General features: G+C 37.9%; 1 protein-coding gene across 1 annotated transcript in view; it reads right to left on the bottom strand.

Moving 5' to 3' along the window:
* The window catches only part of LOC103147774 (A-kinase anchor protein 6), a 169460-nt gene extending 155914 nt beyond the window's left edge, over nt 1-13546 (bottom strand). Inside the window, exons 1-2 of the mRNA XM_016678750.1 lie at nt 13247-13546; nt 9705-9876 (exon numbers count right to left, since the gene is read on the bottom strand). Of these exons, the coding sequence (XP_016534236.1) occupies nt 9705-9876; nt 13247-13464 (390 nt within the window). The 5' untranslated portion in view covers nt 13465-13546. The remainder of the gene's footprint in view (nt 1-9704; nt 9877-13246) is intronic.
* Nucleotides 13547-17956: the final 4410 nt, after the last annotated feature.

The following is a 17956-nucleotide window of genomic DNA, read 5'->3' as shown; positions in this document are numbered from 1 at the left end:
TCATAATTTACCGAATGACGCTTTATGACAACAGTCATAAATATTCATGAAGGGTTATTCATGTTCATGACAGGTGTTATGTCATGTTTATGACAGAGTCATGTCAGTCTTATTCAACCCCTTTCAAATAAAGTTTTACCCACAAAGGTATGGAAAGTCCCTTCCTGATGGGCTCAGTGCAGAATCAAAATGAACATTTTTAAGCTGCACCTGATTTTTCTGCCTTTTCATATTAGCACAGTCTGTTGAGTTCAAGTCCTGCTTTTCTGTGACATTTTCCTTTTGCATTTTGACTGTGTGCACAGATATACCAGGAAACAATCTTTTCTTTTTCCTCATCAAAAGCAGTCATTCTCCGATTCCCCCACACACTCGCAGCATACCAGCACAAGGATCACAATCCTTTTTCTAGGATTGGAATCCTAGAAAAAGGATTGGGATGCTTTTCTGGATTGATTTTTCAATCCAGTTTTAAATCTCTCTGACAGAGAATTGGATCAAAGTAAGTCTGAAAAATGTAATTATGTAAACAAATATTAAAATCATGTTCTGTGATGATCCTTTGTTAATCATCCTCTTTAATAAAAAGTGAATTTCCTAAGGCATTAAGGGTCACTTACAATTAACAGATCATTTCTATTGATACAAAACTTATGAGTAAGATACCCTTTCTTTGAATTTAGAAGCATAAGACTGCTATGCTTTTCAAATAATGACAGTTATGTTTTGTAAGATTCTGATACAATTTTAATGGTGGTATCTCTGGACGCCTTTTTAAGCAATATCTTAAACCAGTGGTGCCCAAAGTCGTTCCTTGAAGCCCGGCATCCTCCATGTTTTAGTTCTCCCTGGTTCAACACACCTGCATCAAATGATGGCTCATTAGAGGCCTAAGAAGAACATTGACCTGCTGGGAGGTTGTTACTACCACCAGGAAGAGAACTAAAACATGCAGGATGCCGGCCCTCCAGGGCCGACTTTGGGCACCACTGCCTTAAACACATTGCTGTGTTTAGGCCAACATGCAAAGACCAAAGCAGGAACAAAATTTATTGATGTTTAGTTCATCTTTGTGTACGGCTTCCAGATTAAACAGGAAGAAAAATATATGTACAACCATATGAAGTAGTTAAGAAAAGTGTCTATTAAACTACAAATCAAAATAATTGTTTTTATAAAAATATTTGTTGAAGCTAGTCTGAGTGTGTTGTTAGTTATGCACAAAGAAATCAGTCTGGTTCTGTCATGGACTGAATTTCCATTCGGGGAGGACAAAGCCATTCCTCCAAATACATTCTGAAAGGAATAGTTTGCAAGTGCACTCAGGGACAAATAATATTTTGTGGTTTAACTAAAACTGAAGTGTTTAGTCATAAAGAGCATTTTTTTGTTAGTATCTAAGGTTATTTTTTGAGTTTTTCTGTGTTTACATTTTATAGTTTTGTTATCTCTTACTTTAGATCTTCTGTTAGATCAGACTTGGTTCTGCTTTAATCAGTCTGGTCTTAATTATTTTAGTTAGATTTTGTTTATTTACTTCATGTGTTTAGTTATTCTTTGTTTTGGTTAGGTTAATGTTAGTGTTTGTTAGTGTTTATTTTCCTCGCCATTTGTGTTTACAATTTTATTTTAGTTGTTTTTTTTGTTTGCTTTTTTTACAAACACATTATGAACATTTCAAGATAGCAAAAACCAATACAGCATTCATAAACCTCTCATCCAACCATGCAACCAAATCCCTGCAAATTTCTATCCCACTCCAGTCCATTAGGTAAAAGTGATTTTTCAATCCAGTTTTAAGAATATTCCATTTCTTACCTTTTATCACTCTTTGATATTTTCAGATCATTCATAATACCGTAAAAGTGAAAAAAAAAATCAAAATCCTTTTTCAAAAGAGAAGAAAAAAGCATCAAAAACTCTGCTGCTACTTTAGAGGAAATAACACACCAGTAGAGTGTGTGAGGTGTGTGTAGGGGGCTGCGTTTGTGACCTAGTTCCTCCATTAGGGTGTTGGTGTCAAGAGGGGAGTCAACAGTTGGATGGTTTATTTTAGGACGAGTCTAACCCACTCCTCACACACACACACTCAATGTATTGCAATGCTTTGTTATAAATGAAGAAGCAATGTACCAGACAAAGGCCATGACTGCCAGAAAAGTTCCTTTTTATATACATGTAGGCACTAGTGGGGCTTTTTCAACAGGTGGATAGAGAGCGAGCGAGAGAAAGACAAAAGGGGGCAGAATGCAGCAAGTGGTGTGGGGCTGGGAATCGAACATCCGCTCTACCACTGAACCATGTGGCATCCACATAATCTTCCTCTTCATAAAACCCCAAGAAAGCAAACAGAAATCTTGAAATGAATAGTTCTAAATTTGTAGTCAAGTCACCGGTATCCACATGACTCCTCTATGAACAGAAGAGCCACATGACCATTTTGCCTCCTAAGACTTTGGACTCCAAAAACTGAAAACCAACATTTTCCTGCTTCCTGAAATGTTTGTTGTCTTTGGTAGAAACATGGCAGCTGCTACTGTGAGAGCTATGAAGGCATGATGGGGCAGATGAGAAGAAAATGAGAAAGCAGTAAGAGTGAAGTCCATTTCCAGGGAACATAGTGTGCTTCATCACTAAAACTGTTTTTAGGCTCGCTTAGTTTCACCGCAGAATGAGACCAAATCAGTCAGAACAGAGATGAACCCCTGGTCCTGGAGTTATCTGGCGCATCTCAGAAGAACAGTGGGTTCAACTTTCATGACGCAGCCTATGAGAGTACCAGCCAATTACGGCTGTTTGGTAATAATAATAATATTGTGTTTGCAAAATATTAGACTCCTAGCCTAGGGATCCGTTTCCTCACATACTGACAAAGTAAAGGGTGGCGCCCTCAGTGGCAGCAGATTGGGGAGAAACTGACAGTCTCACTTACAGAAAAAGTGTTGCTTTTCCCTACAATGAGCTCAGTTTAACCACCCAGACTTGCTTCAAACTCTTACATACCACTAAATCTAAGCCTCCAAGTAACAGCTTAAAAACTTACAAAAATGTAAAAGATGCACACCTGGCTGCTTCATGATGCATGACTGTGTGACTGTGTGACTCTACCCAAAGAGTCACACAGTCACTGCAGTGATACAACACAGAGTAAAGACAGCTGTTGCCACAGCAGAAGTACAAGGTGTAGAGTGGAAGCAAACACACACACACACACACACCTTACAGGTTGCTTAGGTGAATGTCATGAGTTTTGTTTGTTTTGGGGGGAGGGGGGGGTTATGATCTACACCGACTTGGAGACAGTTGCTCCAATGCTTTTATGACATTTCTCTCCTGGACTGATGGCTGAACCTCCCAGACTCAAATAGTCTAATGACCCTCAGAAATGCTAGAATTAGTTACGACATGCATTTAATATAAACTATGTAAAAGATGAGATTAAAATGTTGTAAACATTCAATACAAACCTTTAATTAAGAGTAATTAATGGTTTATTTATTTTACATTTTTATTTATTCTAGCATCTAACTTGATAGGGCTGCACAGTGGCACAGTTGGTAGAGCTGTTGCCTTGCAGCAAGAAGGTTCTGGGTTTGATTCCCGGCCTGAGGTCTTTCTGCATGGAGTTTGCATGTTCTCCCTGTGCATGTGTGGGTTCTCTCTGGGTAAGTCTGACCAACTCAATTTATTATGATCATCCAACTCAATTTACTAAGTTCTTCCAACTCAATTTGCTAAGTTTTTATAACTTAATTCATAAGGGGGTTTAACATGACAAATTTAAGTCATTCTTACTCAAATCATTTATTTTGTTCTAATAAACATTTAAAATCTCTTTGATTTAATTCTACAGAAAGTCAACTCAAACTTTTAAGAAGTTCCAAACTAAATTTAAATAATCTTTTTACAGTGTCATCTAAATACACAAATCTTTTCCTTAAATAACCTTTTTCACTTTGACTTTACTTGAAATAATTCAGTTTGTGTCCCATGTCTGACACAATGACTCAAGCTTACAGGGACACATTCCCAGTAAGCGACTGTGGCTCTGTGGATAGAGCAGTCGCCTTGTAATCGGAAGGTTGACGGTTCAACTCCAGCTTCCTCCTGCCGTATGTTAATGTGTCCCCTGGGTACTTAATGCCAAGTTGCCTAGCATCTGAGCATTAAATACATGTGTGAATATGTGCTTTCAGTGGTCAAAAGTGTTATTTACCATTTTTGAAGTAAACTAAATGATTTGAGTAAGACTGACTTAACAAATTGAGTTGGATGATTATAATATATTGAATTGGTTAAACTTAATAAATTTAGTTGGATAAACTTAATTGAATTGCTTGTTACCTACAGAAGCAATTCAATTAAGTTGGTTCAACTTTTTTCTTTTTAGAGTGCAGAGAGAACCAGTCAAAAACATGACTGTCAGGTAAATTGGTCTCTCTAAATTCTCCGTGAGTGTGCATGGTTGTTTGTCCCGTCTGTCTCTGTGTTGCCCTGCGACAGACTGGTGACCTGTCCAAGGTGACCCAGCCTCTCACCCGAAACGTTTGCTGGAGATAGACTCCAGACCCCTCTAAGGGACAAGGGTGTTAGAAAATGGATGGATGGATCTAACTTGATATTATGTTTGCAAACATCTTCAGCTGGCATTCAATTCATTTACTGGTCTTTTGTCTATAATCTAATTCAATAAAGAGCAGATGTACATTTTTTTGTACAACTACTTTGTTATAAGGATTTTGATAGTCATACTTATGCTGTTTCATTCAGTGACAGATTAATTTTCAGCTTTAATTATTCTTATTTTTAACAATAATATGGTCATTAAAGTGATATGACCAGTTTGTTTACAATTTTTACAAATGTTCATGTTAGTAGATGCATGGTGTTGAGTAGAAAATTATGAATTTCTAATTCTACCCAAAGAGTGAAAGATGTCCACAAACCCAATTCGTTTGTGGACATCCTCCACAAACGAATGGGAAGCAAGTGTTTAAAAGCATGGCTTCAATGTGTGAAAAATGGTGAGACCTCATTAGAAATATTAGTTATTGTTTTACTCACTGGTTTCACTAAAGAAATGACACAGGCCCGGACAAACTGAGGGGTGGGAGTGGGTGTGGGTAGGGTGCTACCAGGACTAAGGAAGACATTAATCTTTGGTGAGGACTAAAGTCAAATGCTCTATTGAAAATGTTTTGTAGTTATAGCTTTTTAAGTCTTACTATTTCACAGAATCCCATGGATTTGTTTAGAACACATAACAGCCTCTCCCTTGCAGAGCAGCTCTGTTCAGCTGTTGGACTCCACCTGCTGTATGACACCAAGAATAGTTCAGAGGAGCGCATACCATTACTTAGAAACACACCCAGACACACAGACACCAGCTGCATCAGTATAATCATATCCTACAGTCTCTCTGTGGCAAGGTCGGGTTATAGAAAAATGCCCTGCAGGCAAACGCATTAAAAAAATGACAGAGATATGGAGAGAGGTGGGAAGAGAGAGATTGCAAATGATGGAGAGGATAAAAAAGAAACAAAAGCCACAAAAGGGTAGGAAAGGACATGATGAAGGAGGAGAGAGATCACCAGGGGCATGAATGTGATTTCAAACAGCCGTCTGAAGATGTGTCTGTTCCCATCGCAAACCCCTACACCCCAAGCTCTAAACCCCTACAGCCAGGATGTCACCCGTCAAGAGGGGAGACAGAGTCCTAGCCAGAAACCAGACATAAGCTGTTTGTGGAATTCATAAATGTAAGTAAGCTAAATGTTTTACAGTAAGAACAATGAAAACAAATGGGGCCCGTTTCACAAGCTAAAATAAAAGCTTGAGCTGGGATTTCAAACATCAGCCACTTAGTTTTACAAAAATCATCAAGCAAAACATTTTAGAAAAGTTTCATATCTAGTCTAGCAGCTATGGCCTGGTCAGGGTAGGATGATGATGGTGTTTTCTCAGTGAGTCCAGAAATGACATTTTATTGTTGTCTAACACTCTTGATTTGTTTATATCCAGTCAGATATTGACTTTACTGGGTTCGTAAGATACACATTATAAAAGTGGTGAATGTAAATTGAGACAATTTGTTAAGTTGTCCTAAATTTCTCCCAAAACCAGTTGTGTTAAGGAAAAACTAAAACAGGTGGGTAGAATAAAGGGATTTCAGATTTCACTTTTTATTTACACTTTGTTTTTATAAGTATTTACCTAAACTGGTCAGATTAGATGATTAGATATTGTTTTAAGAATATACAGTCCAGTTATAACCTATGCATCAAAATCACACATAAAGGAAAATGAAAAGGGGTCAGGAAAATGACCAAAAGAACTGTTATTTGTTCAAAATATAAAATTATGAATGCAATTCACAACAAGACTTGTGTCACATCATATTTTTATTATGATAGTATAATGCAGTATGTAACATTTATAAAAATGTTTGCTAAAACTGTCACCATGTCGTGACTGTGTAGAGTAAGAAACAGATTATCTGATCTACTACTGCCATCTGCAGAAATCCACCCCCCAGGTCAAAAACACCCAATCAGAGCCAGGGGGAGGAGCTTACTACCGTCAATAATTCTCATGTATGCACTGCTAAATGTTCTAATGGTGAAGAAACAATGTGCAGTGATGACTGATAGTTATCCTGTGGACAGATTCCCCCACCTGAGGTGTGAATTTCTGCATCTGGTCCAGAGTCACCATGGGCCTCTTGGCTGCATCTCTGATCAGAGCTCTCCTTGTTCAGCTGGAAGTTTCAGTGTATGGCCTTGTCTTGGTAGGTTTTCATTTGTGCCAGACTGTTTCCATTTCCAAATGATAGATTAAACAGAGAGATGTTCACAGCTTGAGAAATATTTGTATGGCCAAAACTTGCTTTAAACTTCTCATTGGCCTGTCTGTTGTGTTCCTTGGACTTTATGATACTGTTTGCTCTCAAATATCCTGTGAACCTCTGAAGCATCACAGAGCAGCTGGATTTATTTTGAGACCAAATTACACACAGGTGGACTCTGTTTAGTAATTAGCATCATCAGGCAACTTCTGAAGGCAATTGGTTGCACTCAGTAAAGGGAGCTGAATACTTTTTCACATCACACTTTTGTTTTGAATCATGTATAATTCTATAATTCATTGTTTATACCACTTTGTGCTCTACATTTTGTGGAAACATCACTATATATTTTGAAAACATTAATACAGAGAAATTCCTGTGATTCAGCAGTCTTAGACAATGAATTCTGCAATACATAATAAATATGTTTTAGGAAGTTTTCTAGATTTAGGTGAAGCATTTGAGTCCACTCAACAGAATAGTTTTCTTTGGAAAATGTAAAAGCATATGACATGCTTTTTATCCCATCAGCATCTCCACAGGAAGGGAGATGCCACTGCTGTTCTCCACCTTGTTGTAATACAGAAATAATACCACTAGGTGGAGCGGTCAACCAGAGAATGAGCCTAAGCCTAAGCAAACATCAAGTCAGACAGAATGTAGACTGTTTCACAGCTAAGTCATTAAATTTTACATGAGCAATTTATGCATTAAAAATCTGCAAACCATCTCAATATATTACCAACACATTATTTTTAAAAAAATGTACATGGTGTTTTGTTTTTGTTTGCTAATTTGCCCAGTTTAAGGTATTCTCTATACTAGAAGGCACAACAGGTTCCATCTCTCTATTGCTGTCTTTATTAACTGTAGAGGCAGCAAAGTGACAGTTCCACAAATAAAGCTTTTATTACTGGTGAAAAATGACACAACACTTTAGTGTACACACACACACACACACACACGATGACCTCAGAACCCAAACAGTAAGCTGTTGTTTTATGCTCTGTGACGCATGCATTATGCAAAAGTTTGAGTTTGTCACTTCCCTGAACTGCACTGAGCATCAGCACATGAAGTTTACATCCACCCAACATCTCCATGAATGTAATAATTTTGTAGACTTTTGATTATATGAATTGTTGTTTTTTTCCAGGGTTAAACAATAACACAACTTCAAAGATATCAAAAACAAGAATTGGGGGCTGGAGGCAGCCTCAATTATTTTAGATTTTCTCTAATTAGAATAATTTCATTCATTTCTTATTATTCGTATCAACCCAATTTTCAACAAATGTTTCAAATTTTACAAGAATTCAATTTATTCGCAGAATATAAAAAAATATAATTATACAGAATAATTATATATTTTGCATTATACTTATACAAAATAAATTTTATAAAGATAATGTTCTATTATCTTTATACAAAAATTGTCAGTTAAATCCAATCATATAGAGAGATTTAAACAAATGTCTAAGTTCAAACCGAATTGGTTTTTCTGGATCACATCCTGCTTTTCAGAATAGCTAGACTTTAAGTAGAACTGAAGTGTCATTCAACAAGCTTACATATTTTACATGTTTGAGATTCATGCGCTAGTGACAGATTTATAAATAAACAATGATATGTGCCATAAAACATTTCTTTAAAAAAAAAATCACTAAAAGAAAGTCAAAAACAATGACTGAATTTCTTTCTCATAAACTGGGATCTATTTAATTTGTATATAAATAAATTTTATAGAATGAGACTCCCAGAATCCAAAGCCGGTTCTGATCAGAGGCTGTGGGGTTTCATCCCATTCCACTCCTCTCTCAACAAATGCAGCATGATTCATCTACCAGGAAGTCTCAGAGCTCTCTCTACTTCCCTCTGCTGACCAGCCTTCTGGAAATGCTGGTTTCATTTTCCAGTAAGACGTGGCATCTGCCCAATCACTCAAGTTTATTTGAACAACATATTTCAGCAACAAAGCAGTTCAAAGTACTTTACATCATAAATAAACAAATATGCAAAATCATAAAAGACACCATACAGTCAACAATTGAAAAAAAAACAGTAACAAACATTACATTTTGATAAGTGCCATCATCAAAATGTAATGCCACACCACAGCACAGCAGCATTAACTTTCATTATCAGCTGAACCATCGATTCTGGACTGACATCATCGTGCCTGCCAAACTGTGTTCGTATAGAATTCCCCATGCAATAATAGGAAAAGACAGAGCTGCAGCAAGAGTTGTCTGAGAAAATAGAAAGATCTCTCCTCCCTTACGTTAACAGATATTCCATTTATTGCATATGAAGAAGATTCTGTCGAAATGAATTAGAGGATAAATGAATAAATGACCAGAGAAACTGGTTTCCCATACTTGTAGCTTTGTCCTCTGAAGTTCTTTAAATTGGATCACATCACCAGAAGCCTAGTGACGAGGAAGAGCATCCAGTATTTTTTTATATTTTAGAATGATATTGTCAATGACTTCTCAGCTGTGAAATATTGTTCAGTCACTTATCTAGAAGAGGGAAGGAGCATTTGTTGATTGGCCCCTGGATTTATGCCACTGGGTGAGTGAAGGTGGACTTACAAACTCTTTGAACAACATCTCAACTATCACTTTTAATTTGAGCTGAGCCCTAGTAGTTGGTGAGATAGTGAGGTGCGAGTCAATAATTCCATGGTCAAACGTTGAGGTAAACCTTTTTATCAGTTGTGGTGGAAGAGTGCATACAGCGTCAGCTGAATGGGGCAACCCACAACAAACAAATATACAGAGAGAATTGAGAGAAAATGGCTGCCCACGGGTGCATGCAAGAGTTGCCATAGTAACAGGAAGAGCACACTTTTCCCTACCTTAAGTTGTACTAGGTGGACATCCACATGTCTGTTGTCACTGTCTTGTCCAACAGAGTGTGTGAGTTGAGCAACTCTGTCACTGGTTGCTCTTAGCCACTTCTCAATCTCTGGCAGATGGAGGACGACCTTCCAGTCGGCTCCAGTGTGGAGAGGAGGAAGTTTCTTTGTCCTTAAAGCAGAACACATGAGAAATAAATACAATAAAGAATGAGAATCTACACCCAGAATGATCATACAAATCTTCTCAGTACTAAATATAAATTTAAGCACTTTGAATTGCCTTGTTGCTGAAAATGTGCTATATAAATACAATTACCTTACCTAAATTTAGCTTTCTTGGCAAATAGTTCTGATAAAGTTATAATGACTTATAAATATCTGAACAATAACATATGTTTGGGTGTTGGAAGTCACAATTCAAAACTCAAATTTGTGAAAAACCAACAATACACCAAAAGCCCTAAATGTGTTTAAAAATAACTCCAAACCCAGGTGCATTTATTTTTCTTTCATTCTGATGGTAGCTGCACAATTTTTATTTAATTTTTTACTTCTTGATGAATATAGTTAAATCTTAAGCATCTCCCCTCCTTTTTGTCAAGTTAGCAAATGTATTTCACTTCATACCTGCACATCTATGGAGGAAAATCTAAAGTTTACCTGTTAGCTTAAATTTAAACAAGGATACAGTATACTTTATAAAGAAAAATATTTTGTTGGAAAGTCCCACTTGTTGCTGGTGTTTAATTTTCTACTTTTCATAAGCTGAATGCTGAATTCCATCCAAGTCAGAAACCTTTCCTCAAAATTCTACACGCCTAAGAAAAATGTCTTTGAGGTCTTTTTGCAAATGTATTGAAAGTATTAAAAATAGAAAGCAAAAAAAAGTCACATATACATAAGAATACACAGTCTTTGCTTAATGCTTTACCTGTAAACCTCAACACTGAGCTGTTTCTACTGATCATCCTTGAGATGCTTCTAAAGTTCACATGAAGTCTACATGTTGTCAGTTCAGTTAATTGGACTTGATTTGAAATGGATACACCTGTTTATATCAGGTCCCACAGTTGACAATGCAGGTCAGAGGTCAAACACCAAGCATGAAATCAAAGGAACTGTCTGCAAATCTCAGAGACCAAAATTATAAAAATCTGGAGAAAAAAACAGAAAACTTTGTAAAGCTTTGAGGTGATGGGCTCAGTGGCCTCCATCATTAATGAAAGGAAGAAGTTTGGAACTTCTCTTCCTACAGCTGGCCAGCCATCTGTCATTAACTTTTTTGAGTCTAAGATCCCTGAACTTGATCCAGATCTGAGTTGACACACTGAATAATAAAAGTCCCTTCTAAATCTAGGCATTCTATTTTTTGCAGTGATGAGTTAACAGATAAGCTCATGAGTACAAAAAACCCATCACAAAATGTTGGCTCACAGGAGACACTCCCTCATTAGGTCTTCTGATATAGATTATGGAACATATAAGATTAGCAGCCTAAGGCAAGAAAATATTGATGTGGCTGCTTTACACATTCTGTGAAAAATGACAATTTTTTGCAGATAAGATGTGACATGTACCTGTGAATTTCACGTGTTTTGTTGTTTGTTTCTCTGTTTATGCTTTTTTCTATATGCTCTAAAAACTTTAGAAAAATAAAGTCTAAAAAAAAGAGAAGCTCATGATCATGCTTCATTTAGGTAACCACACTTAGCTTTTGTGAAGGATTTATCCGTTCTCTATGCTAAATTCTTGATGTTTGAGGTTGAAGAAGAGTCAGTGAGATGAATTCATGAATTCCATTTCTTAATACCAAAATACAGCTGGTCCATTTAGGAGAGCTCAAAGGACAATCAATCATGAAACAATTTGTGATGGAAAGCTCTCTGAGTTGTGCACAATTCATAAATAAACCTGATTGAGTGTTTTCACCTGAACAGTGCTTGGTAAAATGTATAGAAAGCAAAAAAAAAAGTCACATATACATAAGAATACACAGCAGCACAACTATTTGGTACTGCGACCCGGATCCCTCGACTGGACATCCGAGGACATTGACAAACAACGTTTTAGTACCGACCTGGACTAGTCTTCCACCTCAAACCTCGTTTAGGATTTAAGAGAGAAGAGGGCTGTTGGCCGGCTCCACGGCTCCAGCACTGGGATCAACGAACTCAAGAAACGCTGTTATCAGGTGGGATACTCACTCAGGCTAATAAATTAACTTTGTAAATTCAACATCTAAAATAGTAAGGATCCAATAAATCGTTCACCTTGAGGAATAGAGATTGACAGTGTATTAAGCAGGAACTAAAGTCCCAGGAGAAAATAATAAAAAAAAATTATTTTTTTTCCCCACACTACCATTTAAAGAATTGTCCTGGAATAGCTTTACTTGTTAAAGTGGCTGCATTTCCTTTTAATGTGAAATAGCAGGAGGTCTGGCAATAACTTCCCTAGAGACAGTAATTGTCTCTTAATCTGGCTTAACTGAATGTGACTGAACAATCTCATTCAGTATCACCTTTTACAGTGCTAGAAGGAGGAGCTCCACCTGTAGAGCTCCTTCAAGTTCCTGATGATGTTTGAGAACAAATCTTTCTCTTAGTTTTTTGGAGTTTGGTTCGTAGATTCAGACAGCCAGTCTGATGCAAATGTCAGTCAGCAAGGGGCTCCTATAGTTTGACGTTTTTCATCTGTGAAAATGCACCTTCTCACACAGGTAAGTGGAGCCAAACTAAGTATTCAGTTTTAGTGCATATATAATGAAAAGAGGGAACTTCTCTCATTGAGACAGTAATTGTCTCTTAATCTGGCTTTCGGTTTAATGTAATTTTGCAAATCATTTATCTCCTTGTCTTCAATAGTTTGTAATGCAAATGCATAATGAAGTTCTGCTGCTATGTGCTCTATTTCAATGTGCTGAAAGGGGTTTGAGAAAAATGTAGCAATGTACTCAATGACATTTAAGTCATCAAAACATGAATTCAACTCTGCTGTCACTTCGTCCAGATGTGTGCAGAAATCCTCCGGGTCCTCTTCATCCTCTCTTTGATTGTTGAGATCATTTTTTCAGGTTCAGAAAATGTTTTAGCTTCCCAGTGTTCAGATGCGTCTTCTAAACACAAAGTTTGTTTTGTATGTATTAACTGCACTTATGTTGGACCGATGTTTTTTGTTGTTTTTTTTTGTCTGGAGTTCAGTGTTGAGGACAGTTAGCTTAGCAGTTTTAGCAGTTAAAAGCAGCAGATCAAGCAGCCATGCATCGTCAGAAAATTCTTTGTGCTCTTCATTTCCAGACTTTATCTCTGGAATAGAATCAGCACATCTCTGCAGCACTTTGCAGCAACTCATCAGCATGGGGTTTCTATGGTCAAGTCAAGTCACCTAACGTTTTGATCCTCCATAAAAAAATAGAAGTCTAGTGATCACTGCAAAAACAACCATCACAAAACATGTTGCACCCTCATTGTCCAGGAGAGGGGAAAGGACCTACACTGCAAGTTTAAGCAGATATTACATCATTGTGGGGGATTTCATACCTCTGGGAGAACAATGGATCAGTAGTAGACTCTTCACTGGTGAGGCTGGACTGGTTGCTCTCAGGGCCAAAGGAAGAGGCTCCATTCAGAGACTGATGAGCCACATCTGGACACACAGGGGCATTGGCAGGGTGCAGGGAGGGCTCGACGTCTCTGATGAACATGAGCTTTGAGGATGGAGGCTCAGGACTCACAGGTGAGAGAGTTGCAATGCTCATGATGGTAGAGAAAGTAGGATTCAAAATGTTATTGGACTGGCTTCAGGGACAGGAACTGCAGAGAAACAAGAGACAAAGTCTAGAGGTAAATGAAAATGAAGACAACAAGTAAAGAGCAAAGACTGAACAGAAAATAAAATATGAATGAGCAACAAAACACAGGCCAAAACCAAGACAGAAGATAATTTGAACTGTTATGCCGATGATACTCAGCTGTATTCATCCATAAATCCTATCAGAAAGACATAAAAACCTGGATGTCTTGATTTTTTTTCTGCATTTAGATTCAGGCACAACAGAAGCTGTCATCTTTGGAGGAGAATGTCTGAAAATCAACCTGCTTAGTAAACCACTTGATCTGATAATGGCATTAAATTATCCTTCAGTAATAAAGAAACTCGGTTTTATTTTTGATCTCTATGACAAAAATAAAGTCTGTCTATGCCTCATTTTCTGTCCTATACTTTTCTCTGCAGCTTTGTTTTTGTTGCAAACATAAGCTGGCACTGCATGGCACTGCTCACACACACCCACTGTCTGTCTGCTCATGACTGAATAATTTATCACATGGTGGAGGGGAAGCAGACTCCAAGAATTGATTCCATCATGCCTCTGTATTTTGCATAAAAAGCAGAGGAGAAGAAGGAAACAGAACACCTGACTCAGTCACATGCTGGAGCATCCAGGCACCACTAGACGGCGTGAAGTGTGCGTCTGGAAAAAACTAGAGCAGCAAACTACAATGTGAGGTTGGACAAGTGTGAGCAACATAAATAAATAAAGTATGGTTCTTCAAGTATTTTCACTCAGTCCATAACTTGCTTGCCATCACAATTTGCTACATTTCACAGCAGATAAGGAATGCCATAAAATGACAGGAAGAGTGGTTCACATTTTTGCTCAATATGCAGATCACTTTAGTAAAATAAATGATCATTTGTACATTAGCATTGACTTTACATATTTACAGCAACTAAAAATGAGCTTGAGAGATGCAATGAATTATTAACAGGTCTTTGAACTATTTGTGACACAGCAGACACTCTAGGGATCAGGAAGCGACTAAGATCCATCCTTGTGTGAAAGAAAAGACATTCAAGCTTTTATGAACAGCCTTCACTGCACCACTTTGATCAAATGTGCCTTCAGATTATGCACTCACATTTGGAACAGTACATAATAATGGATACATAATCTATTATTATTACAGATACATAATCTGTCGTGCATCTAACATAATAACAAATGTGATCAATTAAAAGTGAGAAGTTTAACTTTACACTGTGTGTACAATTATTATGCAAGTTGTAATTTTGACAATTTATTTGAAGTTTTACCATTGGACAACTACAGCGTTCTCAGTCAATCCAAAATGTTAATGACAACTCAAACCTGACGTTAATCTTTCTTTTAAGAAAGTAAAAGTAAGATTTTGACTTTTTTAGGACAATATCTATGTGTGCGTTATTATTGGGCAAGTATTAGTGTGCAGAATTAATATTCAACTGAATTAAAACTGAAAATCAGGCTTTAATATTTAGTTGAACTCTCATTTATACAAAGTACTTCAGCAAACAAAATAAAAACACAAAACACTTAAAGCAAAACCAGATTTATGAAGATAAATTTCCATGTGGCTTCTTTTAAAAGTCACCGTGCTCACCCAACCTCAGAGAGTTCCAGAGTCTTGGAGCCGCAGAAGCTTGCAGGTGTAAAGATGCAATAGTCCACTGATGTAAACTAATGTCTGCTCATGCAGAGCTCTTAAAGTCAAAAGGAGGCTGTTGGAGTGCTTTGGAAATTAGACCAGGAGTCATCTTTTACATATTCATTAAATTTCAGCTGTACAAAACAAACTCTCGATAAAAATGAATAATTTTATAGAGAGATGGCTTACTGACCTGTTTATGTTCCACAGACAGGCAGGGAGAGCATTCTGTGTGGAAAATCCATTACTGACCAAATGGAATGAGATCGACCAGCACACACCACCTCTGGCAACTCTGGCAAGCAGATCTGGGTGCTGATTCCAAGCCAAGCTGTTCATGTACACTATAGTCTTTGTCATGTTTGTTTAGTACTTAATACTTATGTTTAGATAATTACGGCATAGATTGAGCATTGAAGAAATTTGTTTTTTCTAACCCAGAATTTTTGCATTGGTCTATTTTATTTCTATTGTAAAACCGTTGATTGTGATTTTTAAAACTGTTGCATTTCTGTTATAGTTTTGTCTCAAAATAAAACTTTAAGGATGAAAACATGATTAATAAAATAATCTGAATTTGGAGATAAACATCAACAGTGAAAAACAGAATGACTTAGAAATCCACTGGATTTTATACATGAATAAATTACATTTGTAAAATGTATGGTACATTGGACTACATGTTGTATTCAGTAAATACCTTGCCTATTCAGTATCTACATGCTCCCATTACCTGAGGTTAAAACAAGTAATAAGATTACCTACCATAACTACACAGATGATACACAGCTATACATTATGATGCCCCCGTTGACTGTGAACTCATCAACGCTCTGAATAGATGCTTAGAACAAATCAATGTGCGGATGTGTCATAACTTTCTCCAGCTGAACAGAAACAAAACTGACCTAAAGAGGAATGATCTATAGTCAGCACACAGCTTCAGTTCTTGCAACTACTGTGTGCATAATTATTAGGTAAGTTTGAGTTTTGACCATATCATCATTTTTATCCATATTTTCCAACTCCAAGCTGTACAAACTTGAATGTTTGTTGAGTATAAATATATCAGCTAATGTATTAATGAGGGAAGGAGGGGCCTATGAAGATCAACACTCTGTATTAAGGTGTCCATAATTATTAGGCATGCGACAGACTGGCGACCTGTCCAGGGTGACCCCACCTCTCGCCCGTAACGTTCGCTGAAGATAGGCACCAGGCACCAGATAGGCACCACGCTCTCATCGAGGCTTCTTCCCCGACCAGAGCAGTCGGGGAAGAAGCCTCGATGAGAGCGTGAGACTGTGGTAAAAATGGGCAAATCCCTGAAATTTTTGCAGGTGTGATGAGTAGGTAGTCTTCCAGTCATGGAAGCCATGTGGTGAAGGTGCTGTAGAGCCAGCTGTGGAGTTTGTCCAGAATAGGGGAGGAACAAGGAAGTCAGAACGAGATTGAGGAAATCCAGGTGCCTTATGCAAAAAAGAGTGCGCAGTTTTCACACTAAAACTTGGCGCATGGAAAAATTTAGAAAAGTGCGGTGCACAAAAAAATAGGATGCATAAACCCGTGCGCACGCACGTGGCGGCGCATCTTTCCTTTATAAATCCTAATTTGCGGGAAATAGAGCGCAGCTGCTGGTAGCCCTGTCGCTACTCACAAATAGATAAGTAAATTAGTATAAATACCCGGAAGTCTACCATCACGTGAAGCAATAAGCATGGCAACGTCCTGGTTTGAAGCAGTATTTATAATAATAATAATTATACATTTTATTTAAAAGGTGCTTTGAGGGCACATACTGTCACCTCACAAAAATATAAATACATTTTAAAGAAAAAAAAATGCAAATAAAAAAAATCAATAAAGAGATCGTGCAAATGCCTGTCTGAACAGTAGCGCGTTGAGCCAGGATTTAAAGACAGACAGCGTGTCAGAGAGTCCGTTGAGTGGGTAAAATGGACGTTTATTCTAAATAGCAGAATCCTCCCAGCCAGCATGCCTAGGTGGGCCCCATGTGGGGGGAAAGAAGGGCTGATATATGGGTCCCATATGGGTTTATCCGCGGGTTCCACGATGGCCCCACGTGGGTTTGACCATGTAGGGCCACAGCCCACATGGGCCCTACATGGACAAACCCATGTGGGTCACCACCAACCCGCGGACAAACCCATATGGGACCCATATGGACTGCCCTCCTTTTCCCCACATGTGGCCCAACCTAGGCATGCTGGCAGGGCTGTGCATGAGTTGTACATTTGCAGAATAAAGATGCTTTATGTCCAGAAGCCGCATTCACAAAGCGGGCGGCTCGACTGAAGGATGACTGCAGCTGGACCGGTACAGGTACCGCACGGCTCCTTAAGTTTTGCTCAGACTGATCATCCTGGAGCTCTTAGCAAAACCTAAAGAAGGAGTCCTGCGGTAACGCTCATAAACCATCAACATTTCCCAGCAAATCAATATAGCTGATCAATCGCTCCCTCTGAATGATGAAAGCACCTTTTAAATAAAATATAGAATTATTATAAATACTTATGTAACAGCTCTGTCTTTACCCGTCCGTCCTGTTATGCACACTCGGAGACCGGTTGGTTGGTTTTTAGATGATTTATTGCAATCTGTAATCTGTAATCAGTGGTTGATAAAACACATATGGCGCAGTGAGCCTCTCTACCGGTCAACCTATGGCTCACAACAGAGCGCTGAACCAACTGTGTAATTCAAAATTACAGTGAATTCCGACATTATATTTTCTAGGCCATTTGATCGTATAGGTTTAGAATT

This window comes from Poecilia formosa, unplaced genomic scaffold (genome assembly GCF_000485575.1).
Source record: "Poecilia formosa unplaced genomic scaffold, Poecilia_formosa-5.1.2 Scaffold189, whole genome shotgun sequence".
NCBI lineage: Eukaryota > Metazoa > Chordata > Actinopteri > Cyprinodontiformes > Poeciliidae > Poecilia > Poecilia formosa.
The sequence above is the reverse complement of the archived record's forward strand: the minus strand, read 5'-3'. Positions and strand labels throughout refer to the sequence as shown.